Below are 27,858 nucleotides of genomic sequence, written 5' to 3'. Positions count from 1 at the left end.
AAACGGTTATCACTCTTTCTATCTATCTATTCTATCCATCGTTCCTTCTCCACACTCTCCACTCTTTCCTCTTCACTATTGCTGTACTCTTTTGTCTTCTTTATTCCACCTCTTCCACCCTGGCTACCTCCTCCACTCTTCTTAATCCTCTCTTTTACTTTGTACCACTTATCTTCTTCGTCTTCCACCACCACCATCTTCCGCAAACTCCTTTATTTTTCCTCCACTATCTTCATCATTCTTCTTCCTCTCTTCTTCCACCACCACTACCTCTAACACCACCCATCTTCCTTCTCTCGCTCCGTCATCATCACCACCACCACCACTACAATCTCCACCATCTTTTTTTTCTTTCCTCCCTAACCACCACCAATATTAGCATCCATATTCCTTCTCTTTCTTCCTTCCTCACCACCACCACCACCACCACCACCACCACCAGTAGCCTGAAACACACCTGGCCAGTCATGCAGAAAGGTGTTAACGCGTTGCCAGGTGAGCGCGGACAGGTGATCACGCTTATACACCTGGCCTTATCACGCCCTCATCTCCTCCTCCAGCCTCCCTCGTTACGGCGCCCAATTAGTGGTCTGCGTGAGTGGTGAGGGTGGCAAGGGGTGGTTAGGGGGGTGAGGGGGGTGAGGGGGCGGACGAAGGATTGGGGGGATGCATGTGAAGGGAAAAGGAGGAGCAGGAGGAGGAGGAGGAGGAGGAGGTGAATGGGGTAGAGAAGAGGATAGTAAGGTTGTATTTAAATAGAAGAGGATAGTAAGGTTGTATTTAGAAGAGGATAGTAAGGTTGTATTTAGATAGAAGAGGATAGTAAGATTGTATTTATATAGAAGAGGATAATGTGTGTTGTAGTTAGAGAAGAAATTTGAGTGTGTGTGACGTATTTAAAGAAAGGAAAGGATAGAGTGTGACAGTTGTATAAAGAGAGAAAATAATAAAGTGCGTGTGTTGCTGTAGAGTTTGAAGTGCGTGTAGGGAGAATGGGGGAAATAATAGGAAGAGAGAGAAGGTGGATAGAAGGTGATTTGGATAGGGGAGAGAGGATAGGGCTGGTTTACTCATATATATCGGTGATGCGTGAGGGGTGTGGAGGGGGAGGGGATGGGATGGGGGAGGGATGGGAAGAGATTAGATGAAGAGAAAAAGTATGGAGTGTGTTCGTACGTCTGTGTTTCCTTTGTTCTTTTCTCCTTTTTTTCTTTTCTTTTTTCCTTACCTTTGTTTGTTATTTTTCTGCTTGTTGAGTGTAATGCGAAGGTGTTCCATCCGCCCGTCTTTGTCTGTCTGTCTGTCTGTCTGTCTCTCTCTCTCTCTCTCTCTCTCTCTCTCTCTCTGTACATTGAACTCTTGTGTAGCTCAGTTAAAAAGAAGAAAAAAATGTTGGCAATAATTAAACGAGAAGTAAAAAGAAAAGAAGAAACACAAAAAAAGATTAAGAAAAAAAAGAGAAAAGAAGATTAGGAGAAGAAGTAGAACAAGAACAATAATTACAAGAACAAAAACAAGAGAAGAAGAAAAGATGCGTCTAAAGTAGAAAAATAAATAGAGGGAAGAAGAAAGAGAAGAAGAGAAGGATAAATATAAAGAAACAAGAGAAGAAGAAAAGAGAGAGAATGTTAAAATCCGAAAAAAGAAAAATCTAAAAGGAGAAAAAAAATGAAAACAATATCTTGATAGAAAAACCAAGAAGACAAAGAAGAAAAAAAAGTAAAAGAACGAACCAACAGCTGAAGAAAAAAAAGCTGAAGAAGAATGAGGAAGACAAGAAGAAAACGAAGAAGGGACCGTTTTTAATTGACTCAAGCTGTGTTTGTGTGTGTGTATGTGTGTGTTGAGTAATGTAGGTCAGACAAGGAGGAGGAGAAAGAGGAGGAGGAGGAGGAGGAGGAGGAGGAGGAGGAGGAGGAGGAGGAATGAGACCTGTTTGTGGCCAGTGTTAGTGAGTCATGCTTCCCTCCTCTCCCTTCCACCCCTTCTTCCATCCTTCCAACCACCTACTCTCCCTCCCTCCCTCCCTTCTTCATTCCCCTCTTCATCATTTGATCTTCAGTAAATGTTGTGATATTGCTTTTTTTTGCGATGCGATGCGAAGTGTGTGTGTGTGTGTGTGTGTGTGTGTGTGTGTGTGTGTGTGTGTGTGTGTGTGAGAGAGAGAGAGAGAGAGAGAGAGAGAGAGAGAGAGAGAGAGAGAGAGAGAGAGAGCGAGAGAGAGAGAGAGAGAGAGCGCCAGCCAGCACAAAGGAACTCTAGGCAGGTAAACACAGGCACCTGGGGACACAGTAATTAGAGTCGAGGAGAAGGTGGTTCACTCGGGGAGGCGACCGCTTGCTTTCTCTCAGGTAGACGCCGGCAGGGAGGGCAGGGGGTAGGGGACAGGGAGGGTGATGGCAGGAAAGGTGATGGGGAGGCTTGCAAGGAAAGGGAGGGTGGCAGGAAAGGAACGGAAGGTTGATGGGAACGGTGGCAGGGAAAGGAAGTTGGATGTGAAGAGGAAGGGGAAGGGAAGGTAGGGTTGCTGGGAGGAAAGGGAAGGTTGCAGGGAAAAAGTGGGAGGGAGGAAGGGAAGGGAGATGGCACGGGAAGGGATGGCAAGGGATGGCAGGGACGTAAAGGATGGGAGGGGAAGTGGCAGGGGAAGGGAGAGTTGCAAGGGGGAAAGGAAAAAGACAAGGTTATGAAGGTGGCAGGGGGGGAGGAAAGGTGATGGTGAAGCTGGCAGGGGTAGGGACGGTGGCAGGGAGGAGGGGAAGATTGTGGGAAAGTGATGGGGAAAGGTAGAGTTGCAGGGAGGGAGGAAAGGTGGCAGGCGAAGGAAGTGTGGCAGGGAGGGGGAGAAAGATGGTAGGAGAGATGGCAGAGACAGGGAGGATAGGAGGGAGGAAGGGAAGGTTGTAGGAAAGGTGGCAGGGGTGGTAGGGATGAAGGGAAAGGCTGTGAAGAAAGGTGGTAGAGGCAGAGAGGAGGAACTGGAAATGAGGGACCGATGGGAGAGTTGGCAGGGACAGGGAGGAAGGGCAGGAAGGAATAGTCACATTGGGTAGGGAAGGGAAAGCTGAAGAAAAGGGGGGAATGGGTTAACTAGGAGCTTGGCAGGGTGGTAGGGAGGTAAGGAGGTTGACAGGAAGGTTAGCATGGGGAAACAAGAAAACAAGAAGAAAAAGAGGGAGGAAAAAAAGAAGGCTTGATAGGGAAGTTGCCAGAGACGAGGAAATGAGGGAAGGAGTAGGGAAGGGAGAGAGAAGGAAGTGGAGGAATGTCCATGGGGAAACAGGTAGGGTGGAAGGGACAAGTGATCGAAAAGTTGGCAGGGGCGAGGAAGAGGGGAAATGAAAATGAAAATGGAGGGAGAGAGTGATGGGAGGAATGGAAAGGAGAGGAAAGACAAGCATGGAAGGTAGGGAGGAGGAGGAGGGCAGGGTGAAGGAGGTAGACCGGGCAGGGTGACGTATTGCTCTAATTTGGCAGAGGCCGGCAGGGTGATCTGGAGTAGGAGGGTGGAGGGTTGGGAGGGGCAAGGGGTGGGGTCAGTACTGTTAATGCTGTGAGTAGGTCCGTCACACAAGTTATGGGGCTCATGAAGGCGTGTTAATGGGGGGCGCGATAACCCCTTACCTGGTGGGGGTGAGGGGCGGCTTGGGTTGGGGGTGGGGGTGGGGTGGGGGTGACTGGTGTGCCTTGCGGGGATCATCGGGGGCCCGGGAGGTTGGGGACTGGGGGGATTGGTAAGAAGCTGGGAGAGATATCTGCGGAGTAACCCGAGTCTTTTCCCTTAACAACGTGTGTTTGTCTGGTTTTGTCTGTTTTTTTTTTTTTTTTCGTTGTAAAGTTTTTGCCCTTCACCCAGACTTGTAAGCCGGCAACGTGGTGTTTGTTTGCCATCTATTATGTTATGAGCTTTGTTGCCTATTATTTCGTTCCCTCAAAGTGTTCCCTTGAGCCCGGGCAGAGTCGTGCCGGTGTGCCGCGGCGCCGGCCGACCCGCGCCGCAGCCGTACTCTTGTTTGTTGACTTGTCCGTTGTGCTCACGCGGCCGCTTACTCTTCCAGCGTGTAAAGCGCCAAGCCCTTTCAGGGCCATTAAAGCCTCGCCATTGTTGGAAGAGTGAGCTGCCCCGTGACGCAGCCCCATGCAGGCCGTTGACTGCAAGCCACACTAACCCCTGTATTTGTCTTCCGCAGGCGGAGCTGTCCCTGCAGGGCGATGACTTCACGCGGCAGATCTGGCACATGTACGCCACCTTCGAGGAGTTCATAGACCACCAGCAGACCTCTGGAGAAGGCAGCCCCGCCTCCCGCCCCTCCTCGGGGGCCAACTCGGGGACGGAGGCGCCGCCGCCCCCTGCGCCGCCTGGGGGCCTGGGCGCCACCAGCCCGCGGGATGTATTGAGCGGCTACGACGTACAGATTTCTGCCTCCTCCAACCTCGCCGCCTCCCTCACCTCCAGCGCCCCCGCCAGATCCCACATGGCCGAGGTGGCGCTGCCCCCGGGCGCGCTGCCCGCCCCCCACGACACCCGCGCCCCCCGTCCCCACTCACCTCCCGGGGTGCGTGATGACCTGGCGCTGGCCTCGCCCCGGCGCCGCCGCCGCCCCCGGAGGCTGCGTCGCTCGGTGGACAACCCGCTGCTGGACACCATAAGTGCCATCGGTGACCCCGATAGCGACGAGGCCGACCTGTTGCCGCCCGCGCCGCCCCCCTCGGCGTCCTCGTGCTGGGGGCCGCGGCTGCACCCTGACGCCGACGTGGTGGGCTACGCGGGCAGCAACAGCGTGGACAGCGGCTACAAGAGCGCCTGCCCGACGCCCGAGCTGCCTGACCCCGCCGCCTATCTAGAGCACCGCCTCGAGAAGCGCGGCTCCCTCGCCTCCCTCGCGTCCACCGGCTCCTCCTCCGGCAGCGGCAGCGCTTCCAAGCCTCGCATTGCCATGGGCACCCGAGTCATGACCCGCGTCCCCCGCTCCCCTAGCTCCGGGGGCAGCGCCCCTTCCCCCGCCCTCCCTCGCAGGCCAGGCTCAGATGGATCCTACTACGAGCTTGACCAGCTGGCGGGGCTGCGGGGTGGCCTGCTCGGCTCTCCACCGCCCCACGCTACCCCCGCCGAGGTCAGGAACCCAGGCTTCACCCGCTACTCGCCCCGGGGCTCCCCCGCCCCGCAGCGCAATTCCTCCCCTGGTATGCAGCCTTCCAGGGACACCCACGTGTCACGCCGCGCAGCCTCCCCCGCCTCCCCCGAGCGACGGCCCCGCAGCGCCTCAACGGGCTCCCGCTGCTCCCCTGGCACCCGCGGCCGCCGGCCCCCGGGGGCGCTGCGGGCTGGCTCTCCGTTATTGGCGTCCACGGGGTCCCTGCCACGGGCGTCCTCCCCGGGAAGGCGGTCCAGGGCGCGCTCCCCTTCCACCAGAGAGGAGTCACGCCCCCCCACTTCCTGGTCACGCCACTCCTCCCCCGGGGTGGCACCTCCTCCCCGCTCTCTGCGTCGGCCGCCCTCCCCCATCGTTGGCGGCCACCACGACACAGACCTGGCGCTGCTGGAGCGGGAGATCGACGCCCTGCTCTACGGCGACCCACTGGGGCCGCCCGCCGCTTCAGACTACTACGACCTCGACTCGGAGTTTGCGGCGTGCACCTGCCCCTCCGCCTTCACCAGGCCCGCCCCCCCAGGTGAGTCCCGCCCTCCCCCCCTGCTGAGTCAGGGAGGACACGCTACACCTTAACCTTTACAGGTGTGTGTGTGTGTGTGTGTGTGTGTGTGTGTGTGTGTGTGTGTGTGTGTGTGTGTGTGTGTGTTTTATTTGGTAATAATTTAATCAATCAAAGCACATTCAGCTGCCGAGAACAACGAACATCCGGTATTTATCTTTTAAATGAAGCAGATAGACCGGTGTGTGTGTGTGTGTGTGTGTGTGTGTGTGTGTGTGTGTGTGTGTGTGTGTGTGTGTGTGTGTGTGCGTGTGTGTGTGTGTGTGTGTGTGTGTGTGTGTGTGTGTGTGTGTGCGTGCGTGTGTGTGTGTGTGTGTGTGCGTGTGTATATATTTGGTAGGGGGGAGTTCCCCGTCCACACAGGGCTGATGACTGGATTAACTTTGTTCACCGGTTGCTTGACGAATTTTTATCACCACTATATAGCTACACAGGTACGACAACAACAACAACAACAACAACAACATCTACTACTACTACTGCTACTACTACTACTACTACTACTACTACTACTACTACTACTACCACTACTACTACTACTACTACTACTAATGGTGTTACTACTACTGCAGTCCCCATCATTATGCCAACATCATCAGAGTTACTGCAGCTTGGAACATTGGATGTGTAAAAAATGTGTGTGTGTGTGTGTGAGAGAGAGAGAGAGAGAGAGAGAGAGAGAGAGAGAGAGAGAGAGAGAGAGAGAGAGAGAGAGAGAGAGAGAGAGAGAGAGAGAGACGAATAGGACTCTAACGAGGAGTGAAGAAGAAAAAAAGAAGACCTGTAGAGATATGGAGGAAAGGTGGAGCTGAGGAGGGAGGGAGGGAGGGAGGGAAGGAGGGAAAGAGGCAAGTAGTGTGCTTAGTATGCTGCACCATCCTTTCTTATATCCATGGAGGAGTCTCTCTCTCTCTCTCTCTCTCTCTCTCTCTCTCTCTCTCTCTCTCTCGCTCTCTCTTTCTCTCTCTCTCTCTCTCTCTCTCACACACACACACACACACACACACACACGTGGCCTACTCATCAAGGTGACTGGGGAGCGGAGAACAGGGTCAGGGAGGGGCGGCGCCAGGCAGGGGTCCCGCAAGGCTCGCTGTGGTCACCCGCCTTGTTTGTTCTCTTAAGCAACTTGTTGGTTTAGTTAGAGGGGAAAAAAAGTGTGTGTGTGCTTGTGTGCTTGTGTGTGTGTGTGTGTGTGTGTGTGTGTGTGTGTGTGTGTGTGTGTGTGTGTGTGTGTGTGTGTGTGTGTCTGCTGCGTCAATGCGATGTCTTTGTTAGTGCTGTTGTTAATGTGCTGATTGATGTTACTATTTCTACTCATTGTACCACTAATTACTGTTACTTCTACTACTATTACTACAGTTACTACGATTACTACCACCACTACTGATATAATTACTTATACTATTGATTTACCACTCATTTATCTCCCCTCCCTTCCCTCTGACTTAACTAATTCACCAGTTTTTTTTCTTTTTCTTTCTCTCCGTCTGTAATTCTTCATCTCATACGCTCCCTTTATCTTTAAACTAATGTCCTCAGTCTTAGCCTTTAATATTTCCTCGTCTTTCCTTCTAACATGTCTTTTTTTATTTAATTTTAGGCAGTACGAGAAATAGAACGTTTTTTTTTTTTAGTGTGTACGAGGTTCAAATACGTATGATACTTCTGCAACCAATTATATTACTACTACTACTAATAATAATAAGAAGAAGAATATGAAGAACAAGAATAAGAACAACAGTAACATTAATAAGAACAACACTATTATCTGAAGGCAAAGGAATGCGGTTTATGACTGGATAGAAAGTACTACACAGAGTGGCAGTGAAGGGATAGTTAAGAATTATAATTATTAGCTGGAAGGAGAAAAAAAAACGGCAAATAAAAAGAGAAGCTGAATGGATAAATTAAATGTTAAGTAAAAACGAATGGGGGAAAGAAAGAAAGATAGAAAGGAAGGAAAGTTAGAAAGGGGGAAATAAAGTGGAAAGAAATAAGAAAATGAAAGAAATAAGGAAATAAAGATAGAAACAAGGAAAGGAGGAGAGAACGAATAGGGAAAGCACGAGAGAGAGAGAGAGAGAGAGAGAGAGAGAGAGAGAGAGAGAGAGAGAGAGAGAGAGAGAGAGAGAGAGAGAGAGAGAGAGAGAGAGAGAGAGAGAGAGAGAGAGAGAGAGAGAGAGAGAGAGAGAGAGAGAGAGAGAGAGAGAGAGAGAGAGAGTCGATATCGATGGAAATTTAAACTCGGTAAAAAGTAATGATCAAACCACCACCACAACAACCACCACCACCACCATCACTGACATCACTACCACCACCACCACAACCACTAAAACCGCCTCCACCACCCCAACCACCACCTCTACTACCACTACCAACATCACCACCACCACTACCACCATCATCACCACCACCACCCCTGCTGCAATGATCACCATGACCTTTAGCGTATGAGAGAGAGAGAGAGAGAGAGAGAGAGAGAGAGAGAGAGAGAGAGAGAGAGAGAGAGAGAGAGAGAGAGAGAGAGAGAGAGAGAGAGAGAGCTAAGTCATTGTGATGTAATATTTTCTAATTTTCCTCCGCTCTTCGTCCTTCCTTGTCAAGTTTTTTTTTTCCTTTTTTTATTTTTTGTAGATAAGTAATTTTCACCTCATCCCTTCCTATAATTTGATGCCTTTCCTCCTTGTTCCTCCTCCTCCTCCCTCCCTCCTCCTCTTTCCTCCTCCTCCCTTCCTCCTCTCTTTCCCTCCCTCCCTCCCTTCCCCTTCCTCTCATTCCCTCCTCTCCTCCCCATCATGATCACCTGCCTAGTTTTTTTATGGAAATTGTTTACCTGAGAAGAGTTAATTAGAAGGTTAGTGAAAGAACATCCTCTCTCTCTCTCTCTCTCTCTCTCTCTCTCATTCACTTTCATCCTCCATATTCCCTTTTGCTTCCCACTCTCTTTCTTTCCTCCCTCCCTCCTTTTTTCCCTCCTTCCCCCTTCTTTCCTCTTTCCCTGCTTCTTCCCTCCTCTTCTCCTTTTGCCCTCCTTCCCTCCTTCTGTCCTCCTTCCCTCCTACTCTGATCCTTTCCCCTTCAGTCTCTTCTCCATCTTCCACACCCATGTCCCTTCCTTCCCACGTATTCCTTCCCACCTTCACCCCCTTCCCCCCCCCAGCCTCCCTCCTTCCCTCCTTGCAGAAGCCTCTGGGGGAGGGTTGCCTACAATTACGGGTGACTAGTGGGTCCGCTGAGGTCACGCAATATGACCTGGGGGACCTGGGGGGTAGTCTGCGGGGGCTTGGGATTAGTGGGGGACCGGTTGAGGGGCAGGGAAAGGGGATAGGATGGGGGGGACTTGGAGGGGGGATGGCTGGAAGGCTAGGGAGTGGTTGGGAAGTGGTTGAGAGGCATAGATTGGGGAATGGATGGGGGAGGCTTAGGGGGGAGGGTTGAGGGGTGGGAATTGGTCGGGGAGTGGTTGAGGGAGCAAGTAAATGGAATGGGATGTGTGTGGGAAGATGGACTGGGGGTTGGGGTGCTGGAGAGGGACTTGGGAGCAGGGAAAGATGCTAGGATCGGTGGTTGGGGTTACCTGGGGAAAGGGATGAGGTGGGGGAGTTGGGGAGGAGGTAGGAGAAGGGTTGGGGAGGGTGTGTGTGGGACGAGCTGGGTAAGGAAGGGATTAGTTGGGAAGGGGGATGGAGGAATAGTTGAGGAGGAGGAAGGAGGGAGGGAGAAGAGTGGAGAGGGGGTTGAGGGGTTAGGATTGGTGGGGGGAGAGTGACATGACGTGGTGGGGGTGGGGGTGGGGAGCAATGTGGGTGAAGGAGATATGGATGAGGTGGAAATATACATGAGGAGGTTTAGGATAGGGGAGGATATGGATGTGTGGGGAGGGAAGTTTGTTGAGGAGGGTGCATGGGGTGAGAGTGGGGTGATGGTATGTTGAGAAGGGGATGAGAAGTGGGGTGATGCTATACTGTAGGGAGATTAAGAGTTGGGCTTTTAGCTGGGGTGTTGGCGGGAAGGTTATGCATGTGTGGGGAGAGATGACAGTTGGTTGGGGTTGTAGTTAATAAAAAAGAGGGGGAGATTAGATTAAGGGGAGGGATATAGGATGGGGAGGGTGGAGGGGACACGCCTGGGGGAAGGTTTTTGTAGTGGCATCGGTAGGGGATGGGGAGGAGTGTGTGTGTGTGTGTGTGTGTGTGTGGGTGGGTGGGTGGGTGGGTTTGGGGAAGTGTAGAGGGATAAAGGGGAGTAAGGATGGTGGGGAAAGAAGTGTTGGAGAAATTGTAAAAAAAAAGGATAAATAAATAAAGGAAAAAAGAAAAGAAAAAGAGGGAAAAGAAATCGTTACGGCGCCGTGATTGCTTACTCCAATCAATCAATCACTGAAACAATCAATCAATAAGTAAATGATAAAGTAAATAAAAATAAAAAAAACAATGTCTGACCGGCCGCCCAACATGTTAAGCCCCACAGGATTCAGTACAGGATCCACTACTGTTTACAATTTACATAAACTAATTGACCTCGAGAATTAATACTGACTTTAATAAGTTTCCCGATGATGCAAAGCTCAGCAAATTAATTACAACAGATCAAGATGTTTAGTTAGATAAATGCATATTCAACAAAAAACACAGACAGGTATTGCTTTGCTAATAGAGTGGTGGAGGAGTGGAGCAGGCTTGGCAGTCATGCGGGGGGTGCTAATACAATAGATACACTCAGGAAAAGTTAGATGAATTCGTGGATAAGGATGACAGGTGGTGGTAGGCTTGCAAGAGCTGCCCTGTGTAAGTCGACTGGCCTCTTGCAGACTCCTTATGCTCTTACGTTTATTGGAAAGGACGTAGAAGAAGGCAGAAAGGGTGTAATCAAGGGTGAATGGTGAGTCTTGGGTGAGGGAGAGCGAGTGTTAGTGAGTGTGGGAATGGAGAATGTGTTGCGTGGGAGGAGGAGGAGGAGGAGGAGGAGGAAAAAGAGGAGGAGGAGGAGGAGGAGGATGTGAAAGACAGTGGTTGTGGGAAAAGCTTGAGAAAGGATGGGCAGGAAAGGATAAGAAGGAGGAGGAGGGGAGGAGGAGGAGGAGGAGAGGAGGAGGAGGAGGGGGAGGAGGACAAACATAATAGCAATTTTTCTCTTCAAGTTCATAATTTTGTGGTTTGTTTTTCTCTTTCCTTCTACTGCTCATTTTCCCACTCCTCCTCGTCTTCCTCTACCTCCTCCTCCTCTTCCTCCTCCTCCTCCTCCTCCTCTTCCTCCTCCTCCTCCTCCTCACTTTATGCCCCTGTTATTATTTTGAATCATTTTCCTCTTAGTCTCGCTTTTTGTCGCCTTTCATTTACCATTTGTTTGCCTTCGTGTTGTATATTTTCATCTCTATTATAACATATTTTCTTTTTTCTTCATCTCATTCTCCGTACTTCTCTCTCTCTCTCCTTTCTTCTTCTCTTCCTTCCCTCCTCCTTCATTCTTTTTTCATCTCCGTCTTTTCATCACTCTTCGTTTCCTGTTCCTTCTCTTTCTTGCTGGTGGTGGTGGTGGTAGTAGTAGTGGTGGTGGTGGTAGTAGTGGTGGTGGTGGTGGTTCTAACAAAAGATTTAATATACAACACTGCAGAACCACCACCACCACCACCACCACCACCACTACCACCAGCCGCATTCCTTCACCTGCCCATTACCTGTCTGCTCTTAATTAAACCCGAGACGTGCTACTCATGGAAGAACGACCACTAACAATACTTAATAAATGGGGAAATAAAAAATAAGTGAATAGCTAAATGATCATGTAAACGGAGATAAAAAAAATAAAGAGAGACACATTGAGTAAAATATCATTAGACGCATAGAGTAAAAAAAACATTAGACGCATAGAGTAAAAAAAACATTAGACGCATAGAGTAAAAAAAAAAATATTACTAATTCATAAAGACAGTTAAGAAGGGATGGAAACAAAAAGACAGACAAAAAGACAAAAGACAAAAAGAAATTAAAGAAAGTAAAGAAGTGAAATAAAATATGATAGTAAAGAAAAATAAAATAGAATAAAATAGATTGTCAAGAAGGGATAGAAACGAGCCAAAAAATAGTAAGTAAAGAGAGTAAGAAAATAAAATAGATAAATGATAAAAGAAAATGAATAATGTAAAACAGATAAACAATAAGAAAAAGGAAATAAGTAAAATAGATAAACACAGAATAGACAGATGAAAATAAACAATAAATAAAAAAAAAACATTAACGCACTCAAACATAATTACTGCAAAACAAAAACAAAAAAAACAAAAAAAAAACCACCAAGAAAACTTATAAACGACCCAAAGAAAAAAAAAATTACCCTCTCCCTCCAAAAAAAAAAAAAAAAAAAAAACCCACGAAACTAACAATTAAAAAAAAAACACGCAAAACTCAAGTTATTATACATTTTTGTGCGCTCGGTAATTTCAACTTTGGGCTGCATTTTGGAATATTTTCGTTATGAGTTATGGCGAGAGGCTGGGAGCAAAGTGCAGATGAGAGGGGAGGGGAGGGAAGGGGGGGAAGGTAGGTTGGAAGGAAAGGGGGGAGAGGGGAGGGGGAGGTGGTAAGCTGGGGGGGGAGTTAGGGGAGAGGGAGGGGGATAGACAGGTGGGCAGGTGGGAAGGTGAGTATGAGCCAGGTGGAGAGACAGGTAGACAGGTATTACAGGTGGATGGGCTTAGGCAGGTGGACTGGAGGGAAAGTGGAAGGAGAGAGAGAGGTAGACAGAGGCAGGTGGATAAGTGGGACAAAGGTAGAGAGACAGAGAGAAAAGTTAAAGGGAGGTAGAAAGAAACATAGGTGGAAGCAAGTGGATTAGTGCGATAAATGTAGGTGGGAGGAACACAGCGAGATGAGCAGGAAGGTGGAAGGGAGGAAAGTGAAGACACAGGTAGGGCGGAGTTACAAGTGGATAGGGAGAGATAGGGGTGGAAGGGCCGCAGATGGGAGAAGGGAGAGGATGGAAGGGAGCTTAGTATAGACAGACAGATGGGAGCAAGTCGGAGAGGAGAGATATGGGTGGAAGGGAGACAGGTGGAAAAGAGGTGGACAGGTGGAAGTAAGGTAAATAAAGACAGGTAGATGGGTGTTACAGGTAGTGGGAGGAAGGTGGGTGGGGAGTGAGCCAGGTGGAAGATGAGCAAGAGAGGGGTGGAAGCCAGGTGGTAACAGTTAAGTGGGCGTTGCGGAAACAGGTGGAGGGGGGGGAGCGGGTGGTGTGGGTGGGACAGGTAAGATAATTAGTGCACACAGGTATGTCTTGCGATGACCTTGGTGATTACTGAAGCTTAAGTGTGTGTGTGTGTGTGTGTGTGTGAGTGTGTGTGTGTGTGTGTGTTTGTGTGTGTGTGTGTGTGTGTGTGTGTATGCTAGATAGATAGAGAGAAAAAGAGGGAGATAATAGGTCTAATTACTTTGCCAAATTTTTGTGAACCACCAAAGAAGAATGAACTGAGCTGACGGAGGCTGGCTGAATCTTCCTCCTCCTCCTCCTCCTCCTCCTCCGTAAGGAATGTCAGGGAAGCGGGACCGGAGGAGAAAAGTAAATGTTATACCCGTCAGGTGTGTGTGTGTGTGTGTGTGTGTGTGTGTGTGTGTGTGTGTGTGTGTGTGTGTGTGTGTGTGTGTGTGTGTGTGTGTGTGTGAGAGAGAGAGAGAGAGAGAGAGAGAGTATGTAAATAAGACAGCCACTAGCTATTTGCGCCCAGAACATAACTCATTTCGGATACTGTGTTATTATCCCCCTCCCCCCTCCCCTCCCCGGCCTTCCCCACCCTTCCCCACCCCTTTTCCTTCCCATCCCCCCTTTCTATTCCCCTGCCCTGCCCTTCCCTTCGTTTTGCCCACCCTCATCCCCTTCACCTTCCCTTCCCCATCTTCCTCCTCCTCCTCCTCCTCCTCCTCCTCCTCCTCCTCCTCTTCTTCATCCCCATCTTCATTTGGCCCCTCCCATCTGCCCTTCCCTCTTCTGCTGATTCTGTAGCTTCTTTTACTGCTCCTGCTACAACTACTACTACTACTACTACTACTACTCCTACTACTACTACTACTACTACTACTCCTACTACTACTACTACTACTACTGCTGCTTCTTCTATGCCGTGTCCATATGGTCTTCACTGTATATTTTTATTTTTTTTATTGTTGTTATCTCGGTTTGCTTGTTTGTCTGTCTGTTTATCTTGATGTGCTTTTTGTTGCTGTTTTTTTGTTTATTTGTTTATGTGATTGTATCTGTCTTTCCCTTTTTTGGGGTGGTGGTGTTTAAGTTGTTTTTTGTTTGCGTTTGATTGTCGCTTTTCCTGTTTTCTTTATCTTTGTTTGTCTTTTGGGATTGGCTTCGTTGGTTTTCTTGATGCACTTTTTCGTTGTTGTTGATTTTGTTGTTGTTGTTGTTTTTGTTGTGGTGGTCAAAGTTTAAGTTTGTTTCACTTCTTGATGATGATGATGTTGTGTTGGGGTTCTTCTTCTTTTTCTTCTTCTTCTTTTTCTTCTTCTTTTTCTTCTTCTTCTTCTTCTTCTTCTTCTTCTTCTTCTTCTTCTCCTTCTCCTTCTCCTTTTCCACTGTTGAGTTATGCACTTTGGATCCAGAAACAGTAACCATACGTACAGCATGCAAGGGAAACCACTGCAGGTCGTGCGGGAGGAATCGGATTTTGGAGTCACCATCAGCAGTGACCTGAAACATGCAAAGCCCTGTAAGAAAGCATATAACAAAGCCAACACCATGCTTGGGTTCATATCGAGGAACTTCGAGTATAAGGCGCCGGAAGTAATGTTGTCCTTGTATAACTCGATGGTAAGACCTCACCCTGAGTATGCGGTACAGTTTTGGTCACCTAGCTACAGGAAGGACATAGAATTATTAGAGCGACTTCAGCGACGTGCTACGAAAATGATTCCACCAGTGGGGGCTCAGCCGTATGAAGAACGGCAACCTCGTTATGAGCCAATAGGCTTTCTGTTGCCTGCACTTCCATGTTTCCATGTTTCTCCTCCTCCTCCTCCGCGAGACTGATGTTTTCGAATTCTGCTTTCCTTATTTTGTTTCCTTAAGTTATTTCACATCCCATTTTTTCTGGTGGTGGTGGTTGTGGTGGTGATGGTGGTGATGGGGGTGATGGTGGTGATGGGGGTGATGGGGGTGATGGTCGAGGTTCTTATAATCTATTCCGTTAGTTACATCTCACCCATTTACCCCCTATCCCCCCTTCTCTCTCTCTCTCTCTCTCTCTCTCTCTCTCTCTCTATCTCTCTCTCTCTCTCTCCCTCCTAAATTAGCTTCCCATCTGCCTACCTCTTCATCACCTGCAGGAGGAGAAAGAGGAGGAGGAGGAGGAGGAGGAATACGGTACGATAGAAGTAACAAAGGAGGCGTAGGTAATGAAGAGCACCTGACTTATAGTGAGGCCTAGCGTATGCCACGGAGCGTTACTGGTATACTCGGAGATAAGGGAAGGAAGGCGAGGGGGAGAACCCTGCCGCCAAGCCCTTCACTCGGCCCTCTCTCACCGACCCTTTCCCTTACCGCACATTTAAAGGATAGAAAAGGGATAGGCACCTCTTCCCCTACCCCTCCCACCCCTCCCACCACATCAAGCACATCCCACTCACATCTCTCACCCTGCCAAACCCTTTACCCACCCTATCCTTCACTACACAATACAAAAGATAAGAAAAGGATAGTCAACTCACCCTTTCCCTTCCACCCTGCCAAGCCTTTAATCCATCCCATCCTTCACTGTACAATTAAACGATATGGTAAGGATAGGTACCTCTCCCCCTATCCTTCCCACCCTCCCAAGCCCTTTACCCATACTCATTCCATCAGTGGGCAAGTAAAGGACAGGGAGGGAAGGGATCGCTCTTCCACCCTTTCCTTCCCTAGCAAGCCCTTTACCCACATCTCTTTCCTTCACTACACAATAAAAGGATAGGGAAGGAAAGTGTCTCTCCCCTTCATTCCTACCCCAGCCAAGTCCTTCATCCACCCATGTCACAACTTTATCCTCCTCTACATCTCACTTTTTTCATCAAACTAGGAATGAATCACTGTGTTTCTAAACGAGGAACGAATCACACGAATCAAGAAAGAGCAAGAACCGAGAATACACAACAGTAGGTGAGAGAATAGGAGATGAGGGAAGAATGAAAGGAATAAAAAAAAATCATTTACGTTTCTGCCAGTGCCTATGGCGCCGGTAGACTTTCTCGGTGGGGCCTGATGGTCTCCCCGAGACCGTTATGGCGCAGGTAAGTGTTTCTAGTGGCTCCATCTTGCTCTTCGCATGCTGCCTCCCGGAGCTCATCTTTGATCCTCTCTTTAAAGTCCGGACTGATAACTGGTCTTCAGGATCGCATGTGAGCAGTCTTAGGCCACTCGGCGGCGACTGAAAAATTCAAGGCTGCGGCGGCAGTCGGGACGCGAACCCGCGTCCTCCCGGACACGACGCCGGCACGATAACCACCCAGCCACCACCTCCCCGAGGGAGTAAAAATAAATAGGCGAGAAAAAAAAAATTAAAGAAACAAACAGGATTAATGAATGAGTAAGGATATAAGGCATGGACGAGAGGAGGAGGAGGAGGAGGACGAGGAGGAGGAAGATATGAGGGAAGAGGTGAAAGGTCAGAGTAGATGCAGAGAAGATAAATGTAAGGGATGCTGGAGGCAAGGTAGGGAAAAGGATGGATGAAGGGAGAGAGGGAGGGAGGGAGGCAAAATATAGAGGAAGGGAGGGAGAGAGGGAGAAGTAGGACAAGATAGGTAAGCAGGGAAGAAATGGTCAAGGTTAAGGGTGGAGGAGGAGAAGGAGGAAAAAGGGTATATGTGTAAGACTAAGATTTGGGTTTTGGAGGTAAGAAAGGTAAGGGGGAGGTAATGGAGGAGGGAATGGTCTGGGATTATTGGTGGTGATGGAGGGAGAGATGGATATTCAGGGGGGGGAAGGAGGGAGAGAGGAGAGAGAGAGTTGATTGGGTGAAGAGAGAGAGAGAGAGAGAGAGAGAGAGAGAGAAAAAGGGTGAAAAAGATATGGAAGACGAGGGTAGGAATGTAAGTGAGACCGGAGGAGGAGGAAGAGGAGGAGGAGGAGGAGGAGGAGGAGGAGGAGGAGGAGGAGGAGGAGGAGGAGGAGGAGGAGGAGGAGGAGGAGGAGGAGGAGGAGGAGTGCATCATGATCACGTCTCATTCTCTCTCTCTCTCTCTCTCTCTCTCTCTCTCTCTCTCTCTCTCTCTCTCTCTCTCTCTCTCTCTCTCTCTCTCTCTCTCTCTCTCTCTCTCGCTCTCTCGCTCTCTCTCTCTCTCTCTCTCTCTCTCTCTCTCTCTCTCTCTCTCTCTCTCTTTGCGCGTAAGGGTCATCTTGCCATAAAAAGATAATAGATTGTGGCCCATAAATCGAAAATTTTCAACGCTCTAACTCTCTTATCGCCCTTTTCTCCCTCTCCCCCCTCCCATTCCTCCCTTGACCCCCTCCCCTTCCCCCTTGACCCCCTCCACCCTTCCCCTCCTTATCCCTCCCTCCTCCGCCCATTATAATTTCCCACCACTTTTTCTCCCTTTTTCTTTTTCATACTTTCCCAAATCCTCCACCTCCTCCTCCTCCTGCTCCTCATTCTAATCCCCTTTATTTCTATTATTTCTCATTTTTCTGTCGTTTTTCCTTTTATTTTTTCATTTCCTCTTATTTTTCTTCCTCATCCAAGATATTATCATATATTTTCTTTCGCTTTTCTCTCGTCTTATTTCTTCCTCCTCCTCCCATGTGTTTTTTCTTCGTCTTTGGAACAATACTTCATTTTCTCTTTTATGTGCATGCATCCGTGTGTGTGTGTGTGTGTGTGTGTGTGTGTGTGTGTGTGTGTGTGTGTGTGTGTGTGTGTGTGTGTGTGTGTGTGTGTGTGTGTGTGTGTGATTTATTATTGACTGGGCTTCTATAAATTTTAAATGCCCCAACCATTAGCATCCGCCTCCCCCCTCCCCCCCACCATCATCAACAACAATAAGAAACGCACTAAATCATATCTGATATAAAAAATAATACTGTAAACTCAGTCCTAAAACAACAACAACAACAACAAGAACAATAATAATAATAATAATAATAATAATAATAATAATAATAATAATAATAATAATAATAATAATAATAATACCAAAAAATAATCCCACAGTCTTTTCTCTTTTCTTCATTTCGTCGCGGCTCAGAAAATCGTCTAATATTTTTATTTTCCTCCTCCTGACCCTTCCACAAAAACTGCTACAGAGAGAGGGCAGTGGACCGTCTCGGGAGGAAGGGCATGGGGGGGGGGGTAAAGGGTGGGGGGGATAATGGTGGTGGTGATGGGTGATGATGTGGTGATGGTGGTGATAGCAGCAGTTGTGGTGGTGGTGGTGGAAGTGGTGGTGGTGGTTGTGTGAGAGGATTATGTAAGACTTAAGATGTGCGTGTGATTTGGCATTATCATCATTATCATCACCTCCGCGGTACAGTGGTTAGCGTTCTTAACTATGAAACTACGGTCCTGGGTTCGAATCCCGGCCTTGGCAGTCCGCGTGCAGCCGACCCAACTGTTCATTCTTCCTTTCGGGGTAAGCTGGGATGGCAAACTCTGGCCCTGTGTCGTGTTACAAGGGTTCTCTCCCACCACAAGCTCAAAGAATCAACGGGACGGAGATGAGCACCGCCGCCACGCGCAGCTATAGCGTACGCTCTTAAATTTACCTCACCTCTATCCTTATCATTATTATTTCTATTATTATTGTCACCAGGTTTGTCTTAGGGATGAAGGTGTGTGTGGGGGGCATAGTGATGGCTGCCTCATAAGAAAACAGCGATAGCAATGACAACGACGAGCGTAGTAGTAGTAGTAGTAGTAGTAGTAGTAGTAGTAGTGGGAGGAGGAGGAGGAGGAGGAGGAGGTGTAGGAGGAGGAGGAGGAGGAGGAGGAGGAGGAGGAGGAGGAGGAGGTGTTGTTGTTGTTGTTGTTGTTGTTGTTGTTGTTGTTGTTGTTGTTGTTGTTGCAGAGAAATAATAATATACACTTCGTTCACTCTTGGCAGCCACCATAAATCTGTATGCGTGCTTGCTTGTGTGTGTGTGTGTGTGTGTGTGTGTGTGTGTGTGTGTGTGCGTGTGCGTTGTGGAGGCGATAAATAACACTCGCTTAATCTCGTGTCCTGGGTGAGGGATCGCGACACGGGCCTAACGCGTTCCCGGCTACCTGTGCGCGACCCTCACCTGTGTTTTCGCCCGTGTGCTCGCCCGTGTGTTCACCCGTGTGTTCGCCCGTGTTTTTGCCCCGTGTGTTCGCCCGTGTTTTCTCCCGTGTGTTCACCCGTGTGTTCCGCCACCTCCGCCTGCACCTGGGAACACCTCGGTTATCTGTTGTCTGGGTCATCCGCGCGTTCTCTTCCTCTTCCTGAGTTGATATATGTTCGTTTTTTCTTTACCTGGTGTCCTTTTGTTTATTTCTGTTTTTGTTTACTTCTCGTCCTGTTTTCCTTTGGTTTTATTTTGTCTAATACTCGTGCTACTTTATTATGTTTTTATTTATCTCGTCCTTTCGTTGTTTGCTTTTTCTTTACTTTTTTCCGTCCTGCTTTTTGTTATTTCTTTATTTCTCGGCATTGTTTTTGTTGTTATTTTCTTCACATTTCTGTTCTTCTGGCTTCTTGTTTGTTATTGTTATTTATATATTTGTTCTTTTCTACATTTGCTAGTTATTTTTTTTCCTTCTGCACTTTTTTTTTACAATTTATTCTCTCTTTGTTTATTAGAGTGTTCTGATGTTCATTTGTTTTCGTCATCTACGCGTTTTTCTTTTTTCGTTTTTCTTTTCCTTGTTTTATTAGTCTGTTATCACCTCGTTTACCTCTTTCCACGTGAGTAATCTGTTGTCTGTCTCATCTTCGTTTTCTTCTCCTTTAGACTTTTTCCTTTCCCTGTTTTTAGTTTTTATTTTTTTTTTCAATTTTTACATTTGTTTGCCCGAGTTACATATTTTCTTTCCCATGCTCATTTCCTCTTCCCGTTTTCTTTACCTTATTTTCATCAGTGCTGTCACCTTTTTCCTGCCTTTCCATCTTTGTCTTCAGCTTTTCTTTACCGTATTTTCACTTTCTCTTCTTTTTTTGTTCACCCGGGTAATGTAATGTCTTTCTCACCATCCTTCTTCTTCTCTTGACTATCTTCACCTTCTTGTCATTACAGTAATATCGCTTTCTCTTCTACGTTTGTTCACTTGGGTAATGTATTAACGTGATCTTCATTTTCTTCTCTTGATTTTCTGTACCTTTTTTCTTCATTAATAAAACTTGGCTGACATTGTGTTCCTTCAGTGGATAAAAAGATACTCATTTTTCACTGGTTTCTTTTCCTACGTCACCTGTGTTCCGTCTTTTACCTTCCCTGTTATGTTTCTCTTTACTTAGTTATATTTTCTTTTCTTTTATATATTTTCTTTACCCCGTTCTTCTTGCGTTTTTTTTCCCTCCTTGAATTCCTCCTTACTTTCTTGTTGGTGTTCTCTTCTCCCTGCTACCTGTTCCCCGCTACACCTGAGTTTTCTAATTACCTGCCTCCCACCTGAGCTCTCAATTACCTGTCCGTGGCTCCTAAATCGGCGGCTCTTCAGCTCAGGTGTGGACAAATGCAGACGTGTGTAATCTCATGATGTATGTCCGTGTGTGTGTGTGTGTGTGTGTGTGTGTGTGTGTGTGTGTGTGTGTGTGTGTGTGTGTGTGTGTGTGTGTGTGTGTGTGTGTGTGTGTGTGTGTGTGTGTGTGTGTGTGTGTGTGTGTGTGTGTGTTATGGATGGTGTTTCTGAAGCTTTTTTCAAAAACAAAAAACACACACACACACACACACACACACACACACACACACACACACACACACACACACACACACACACACACACACACTGCCACCCTTCCCCTTCCCTCCCCTCACAGAAACAATGCACATATCACACACATCGCCTCTCCCCATCCCCTCACACCCACCCTCACGCTGGCACACACACGCACACACACACACACACACGCAACTCGTTTTTATAAATTATGACGATGATAATGTTGTTTGTGGCGGCGGCTCGACTAGTAATGGCCGTGCTTAGTGTAATGTTTGTTGATGCTGGACGCGCGCCGCATCCATCATCTTCACCGCCGTCGCCATCATCATCCATCTAGCCGCAAGCATAGACGTCCATTTCACCCGCTAATTAATACCTTCACCCATTTTCTTTTTCGCTTTCTCCCTCTCTCTCTCATCCACCTCTCTCTTTTTTCTCCCTTGCTTCCTATCATCCTCCTATCATTTCCTTCATATCTTCTTCCTTTAACCATCTTCTTTTCGCTCTCTCCCTCCCTGTCTCTTCTACCTTTCATCCATCTCTCTCTCTCACCCCTCTCTTTTTTCTCCCTTCCTTCCTATCATTTCCATCACATCTTCTCCCTTTAACCATCTACTTTTCGCTCTCTCCCTCTCTCTCTCCCTTCCTTCCCATCCTCCTCCGACTATTCTCTTCTCATCTCCCTTCAAACATTTTCTACTAATCATTCACACACACCCTCATTTTTTCTCTTCTATTTTTCTCTCATTCATTTCATCCTCTTCTTCATCCTCATTCAAGCCCTCTTCTTCCACTCCTCCTCCTCCTACTCCTCCCTCCCTTTCTTCCCTTCATCTTTCTATCCTCTTCTACCATTCCCCTCTCATCTCTTTCATCCTCTGTTCCCTTTCTTCAACCATCTCCCCCTCTACCTCTCATCCACTTCCCTTCCTACTCCTTCCTTCCTTCTATTCATCCTATCCTCTTCAATATATACCATTCCTCTTTCATATCTTTCATCCTCTCTTCCCTTTCATCAACCATCTCCCACTTCACCATTCATCCACTTCCATTCCTACTCCTTCCTTCCTTCTATTCATCCATCTTTCGTCTCCTACTATTTCCCTACAATTTTTTTCACTTTCCCCTCAATCACTCTTCCTTCAATCATCCTTTTCCCTCCCTTACCCCATACCTCCACACCCCCCTATTTATTTCCCTTCATCACCAATAAACCTTACCTTCTTTCACCCTTCTACCCCTCTACCCTTTCCTATCATCTGCTTCCTCTCCTCTTTTTCCTTCTCTCCCTTACCTGCTTCTCCCCTTACTGAATGACCCCCACCTCCACCCCCACCCCCACCCATACCTTTCTTAAAGCTTCCACCCTTTCCTCACCCTCCCTCAACCCATTTTTTTCCATTCATTCACTCTCCCTTCCCTTTTCTCCTCCCTCCTCCACTCTTCTTCCTCTCCTTTCCCTTCCTCCCTCCTCCACCCTTCTTTCTCTCCTTCCCCTTCCTCCCTCTTACCTTCTCTCCTCCTTCACTTTCCCCTTCTTCATCTTTACCTTGTCATTTTTTTTCACGTTTTTCAGTTCATTCGTTCTTTTGTCTAATATGTTAATTTTTTTTTCTGTCATCATTTCTTCAATTCCATCCTTCCTTTCTATCACCTCTCCCTTTCCTTCACCCTCCCTTCACCCATGTCTTCCTCTTCCTGACACTCCATCCCTTTCACTTCCCCATCTTTCCCCCCTCCCCTTTCTTTCCCCTCCATTTCTCCTCCTTCTTCACCTCTCACTTTCACCCATCTTCATTTCTGCACCCTCCTTGCCCTTCACCCTCCATCCCCTTCACTTCCCCTTCTTTCCCCCATTTCTCCTCCCTCTTCACCTCTCACCTTCACCCGTCTCCATTTCTTCACCCTCCTTGCTCTTCACTTCTTCCCCCCCTCCCCCTCACCGCCCCCGGGGCGTTGTGCAGGCAGGTGGTGGACACTCTCACGTCCCCCCCGGCGCCGCCCGGAACACCTGCGCCCCTTACCTTTAATTACCGATCCTCTGCCCCGAATCTTGGCTCCTCCCCGCCGGGCACCATCCATCCTGGGCTTTCTCTTAGGAGTTTTTGTTTTTCTTCGTTTTTTTCTTTTCTTTTTTTGGATTTTTTTTCTTTCTTCTGTCCCTTTTGGTTGTTTTGTAAGTTTTTTGTTCCTATTTTTCTACCTCTCTTTTTTTTTTTCTCTTTGCATTTTCATTCTTTTATTATTGGATTTTTTTCTATATCTTTTTTTCAGTTTTTTTTTCTTTCTTGTCTTTTTTCTTTGTTTCACTCTTTTTTATTAGTTTTGTTTTCATTGTCTTTTTTCTATTTTTTTTTTCATTTTTCTCTATCGATATTTTTCTGTTATAAATTTATTTACATATATTCCTTTTTTATTCCTTCCTTTTCTCTATTTTTTCCTTTTTTAATTTATTTCATACATCCTTCCATCCATTCATCCATCCTTCCTTCTTTCCTTCCTTCCTTCCTTCTTTCTTTCGTTTTCTTTCCTTCTTTCTTCCATTTGTGCATCCATGAATCCACCCATTCTTACTTCCTTCCATCATTCCTTCCTTCCTTCCTTCCTTCCTTCCTTCCTTCCTTCCTTCCTTCCTTCCTTTCCCCCTCCCTCCTATCTTCCTTCCTTCCTTCCCTCCTTACTTTCCTCCTTCCTTCCTTCCTTACTTCCTTCCCTCCTTCCTTCCTTCCCCCCTTCCTCCTGTCTTCCTGCCTTATACTTTCCTTCCTCTCTCACCTCGCCTTTTCCTCCTCCGGCACAACACACATAACAACCACCGCTGACGCTAAGCCTAATACCAATAATGCTAATAATATCTTCCTCCACCGCCGCTAATATTATTCTACCTCCGCCACTACTAATTCCACCCCATTAATTAGTGTTCACCTGCCTCAATCTCGGCTCATCCTCACCTGTCCACTTCTTTTTCTTTTTCTTTTTTTTTCTTTTTCTTATTCCTCCGAGTCACCGGGTTTAATAATAATAGTGAAGGTGATTTCGATGCTAATGGTATGCGAGGATTTTTATGTTAGTTGTTGGTGAGCTGTTTGATGTGAGGGTTATGATTTAGATGTTATGGTGATGTTTTTGAAGTGGATATCGACATGCAATCCGTTGTTGTTGTTGTTGTTGTTGTTGTTTTCTTAGATTTTTTTTATTTGATCGTTATTCTGTTTTTGTTTTTGTTTTTGTTTTTTCATTCGTATATTCGTTTCTTCACTCATTCTTTTTTTTGTCATTTTTTCTTGGTTTCATTCATTCTTTATTTTATTTTTTCATTCACGTCTTTCTCTTTGACTCATTCATTTCCGTTTACTTATTATTCATTTCCTTTTTTTTGCTTTTTTTCATTCGTATATTCGTTTCTTCACTCATTCAGTTTTTTTTCTTTTTAATTGTCTTTGTTTCCCTTACGTATGCACTTTTTTTCTTCGTCATTCATTCATTCTTCATTCTGTTTTTATCTTTTATTCATGTCTTTTTCGTCACTCATTTTCTTTTTTTTCTTTTCTGTCCATCTTTTCCTATACTACATACACTCATTTATTTATTTTTTCATTCACGTCTTTCTCTTTGACTCATTCATTTCCTTTTCTTTTCTTTTTTTCTGTTTTCTGTCTTTTATGTTAACCCCAAATTTACGTTTATCTTTATATTAACCGGGACTGAGAGAATCCCTTCCACCATAACTTTCAGGGAAGATGCAGTCGGCTTCAGTCCCTTGTAACGCCGCCTTCGATACCTTCTGAGACTAACTAATGCCTTTTTTTATCGCCTCGCGTGCTAATCCTCTCCTTTACATAGGTTTCAGAAGGGATTCAGTTCTGAGTCTCAAATGAACGCAGTCTGCAGTAGCTTATAACTAACACTTGTTCTATTTCTCCTTCAATCCTTTATCGTAGCCTCAGAAAAGTGTTCAAACATCTATAACTTAGCCTTCAAAAGCTTATAACTAGCATTTGTTCTATTTCTGCTTTGATTTACCTTATGTGCATGTCTCAATCCTTTATCGTAGCCTCAGAAAAGTGTTCAAACATCTATAACTTAGCCTTCAAAAGCTTATAACTAACATTTGTTCTATTTCTGCTGTGATTTACCTTATGTGCATGTCTCAATACTTTATCGTAGCCTAAGAGAAGTGTTTAAACATGTATAACTTAGCCTTCAAAAGCTTCTAACTAACATTTGTGTCTATTGGTTCTTTAATATTACTTCATTTGGTACCTAATAATCTACCATAGCCTATAAAGGGTATTCAGTCCTTTCTGAGTGGTATAAGAAGTAGTATAAAAGATACTCAATCCTTTGTGTGTAGTATAAAGAACTTAAGACTAACATTTGTATACAATTATCTGCCATTGTATAACCACATCACCTTTTATAAATCTAATCCTCTTTCATAACAATTTAAGAAGATTCAATCCCTTGCAGAGTAGCAGTAGGAACTTCAGACTAACATTTGTATACAATTATCTGCCATTATATAACCACATCACCTTTTATAAATCTAATCCTCTTTCATAACAATTTAAGAAGATTCAGTCCCTTGCAGAGCAGCAATAGGAGCTTAAAACTAACAATAGTAAATATGTATCTTTCTACCATTGTATTGCTTCTGGTTTTTGTGTATGTTTCTTTTTCTACCGTTGTGTTCCTTTGGGTCTAGTTATATAAATCTTCTTCTATAGCCTTTACAGAGAATCAGTTCCTTCTAATAGTCTTGAATATCTTAAAACTAACAACAGTATATATTTTCAACCATTGTATTGCTTCGGGTCTAGTCATACAAATCTTCCTCCGTAGCCTTTAGAAAGAACTCATTCCCTTGTATCAATCTTTGGTGTCTTGGAACTAACCTCAGCGTCTCTCTTTTCTCTCTTGCCTGCCGGGCCTCACCTCACCTCACCCGCCGCCCCGAGCAGTCACCAGGTAGGCTCACGGACGGCCACTCCATTACCTAAGGCCTCGGGATCACAAGGTGGGATTGAGTCGTCCTGTGGCGTCCAATCCTCTTTCTTCTCAGACTAAGCTGCTCCCACGAGGCCCACGGGGACGCCTAGATACACGGAGGGTCACCGCGGCCTTCCTATCGTCCCTTCTTGTCCCTCTCCACCGCTTTTCTTAACGTTACACTCTCCACAAAGGCCTCAAGTTAGTGCTACAACGTTCGGACCGACTGGATCAGAATCAAGGGATGTAAAGTGACAGGACTTGATGAAGGGGAGGTAAAAGGGATCGTTGGGCATAAGAAGGAGGTTAACGTTATACACTCCACAAAGACTTCAAATATTGGTGGTACAACCTTCAAACTGGATGGTTCAGAATCAAGGGATGTAGAGTGACAGGGCTTGATGAAGGGGAGGTAAAAGGGATCGTTGGGCATAAGAAGGAGGTTAACGTTATACAATCCACAAAGACTTCAGATACTGGTGCTACAACCTTCAAACTGGATGGTTCAGAATCAAGGGATGTAGAGTGACAGGACTTGATGAAAGGGAGAAAAAGGGGACGTAAGGCATGAAAAAGAGGTGGAGGAGAAGGAGGAGGAGGGGAAAAGGTGCAGAAAGATGATGCAGAGAAGGGAAAGGTGTATAGGAAGGAACGTATGGGGAGTTTATCTGATACAAAGGTGATGGGAAGAGGGAAAATCAGGATGTAGAGATATGAGGAAGGGAGAGTTAGAGGATGATTGTGTAACGGTAGGAAGGTGCCTTTGTAATTCATAGATGAGGAAATGAATGGGTGACTAGACAGGAAGAGATATTGGTAAAGACTCATAGGTAAGATTGGTAAGGACTCATAAGTATGTAAATAATGAATAGATATATATTAGGTGAAATGTATAGTATGCTTTTCATGGATAGACAAATGTATGAATGTATAGTGATAGCTGAATAGGGAAAAGTGGGTTGATGAAATATAAAAAAAAGATGAATTAGTGGGTAGGTAAATAGATAGCTGATGGAATATGTATTTGCAACCGTGGATAAGCTAATAAATAAATGTGTTGAGTGGATAAATACAAGTGGGGTTGATGATATATGTGGCGAATTGACAGGTACACAAATACAGTTAGTGAAATATGTAGTTACTTGCGGATAAACAAACAAACAAACAAACAAATACATCAACAGGTGACTTATGTATGTAGACGTGAGGTTGACAGATCATATGAATTGGCAGGTAAACAAATAAATAGTCAAGTAAACAAAAAAATAAGCCTGTTGATAGCCGAATAGGTAAACAGGCAGGTGAAGGGAGAGGGAGGGGGTTGGGCAAGCAGGTGGAGGGAGAGGGAGAGGGGGAGTGTATGCAGGAGGAGGGAGAAGGGGGGCATGAAGGTATAGCTAAGGGAGAGGCGTGGGCATGCTAGCGGGAGAAAGAAAGGGACATGCAGTTTAAGAGGAGAGGAAGGGGGCATGCAAGTGTAGACAGAGGGAGAGGGGTGGGCATGAAGGTAGGTGGTGGGGGGCATGAAGGTATATGTAGGGAGAGGCGTGGGCATGCTAGAGGTATAAAGAAAGGGGCATGCAGTTTAAGAGGAGAGAAAGGGGGGCATGCAAGTGTAGACAGAGGGAGAGGGGTGGGCATGAAGGTAGGTGGTGGGGGGCATGAAGGTATATGTAGGGAGAGGGGTGGGCATGCTAGAGGTAGAAAGAAAGGGGCATGCAGTTTAAGAGGAGAGAAAGGGGGGCATGCAAGTGTAGACAGAGGGAGAGGGGTGGGCATGAAGGTATATGTAGGGAGAGGGGTGGGCATGCTAGAGGTAGAAAGAAAGGGGCATGCAGTTTAAGAGGAGAGAAAGGGGGGCATGCAAGTGTAGACAGAGGGAGAGGGGTGGGCATGAGGGTACGTGGTGAGGGGGCATGCAGGTGGAACAGAAGGGGGGATGTGGGGGTGTCAGGGAGGGACGTTCAAACCCAACACACGCTATCACCAATGGGACCCAGCACACCCAGACAAAGGCAGGACCGGCGCCGCTGTGACGACTCAAAGAACAGTGTTACCAGACGCACAAAAGACCTGTTATCGCACGCACAAAAGAGGACTGTTACGGGACCCACAAAGACCAGTGTTACCAGGCCAAACATTCACCCCCTCCGAGATTGTAGAGGGCTGAAAGGACTTGTGTTAATGGATATACAGAGAGAGAGAGAGAGAGAGAGAGAGAGAGAAACTACTACTACTGCTACTTTTTCTACTACTACTACTATTACTACCACCACCACTAC

The 27,858-nt window shown here is 46.6% G+C and overlaps 1 protein-coding gene across 2 annotated transcripts in view; it reads left to right on the top strand.

Annotated features, from left to right (window-relative positions):
• The window catches only part of LOC126985102 (uncharacterized), a 71,348-nt gene that overhangs the window by 35,412 nt on the left and 8,078 nt on the right, over positions 1–27,858 (top strand). For both annotated transcript variants that reach the window (XM_050839556.1, XM_050839555.1), the window contains exon 2: positions 4,191–5,673. In XM_050839556.1, the coding sequence (XP_050695513.1) occupies positions 4,239–5,673 (1,435 nt within the window). In that variant the 5' untranslated portion in view covers positions 4,191–4,238. The remainder of the gene's footprint in view (positions 1–4,190; positions 5,674–27,858) is intronic.

The sequence above is a fragment of the Eriocheir sinensis genome, chromosome 58 (genome assembly GCF_024679095.1).
Source record: "Eriocheir sinensis breed Jianghai 21 chromosome 58, ASM2467909v1, whole genome shotgun sequence".
Classification (NCBI taxonomy): domain Eukaryota; kingdom Metazoa; phylum Arthropoda; class Malacostraca; order Decapoda; family Varunidae; genus Eriocheir; species Eriocheir sinensis.
This window is presented reverse-complemented; position numbering and strand designations above follow the sequence as displayed.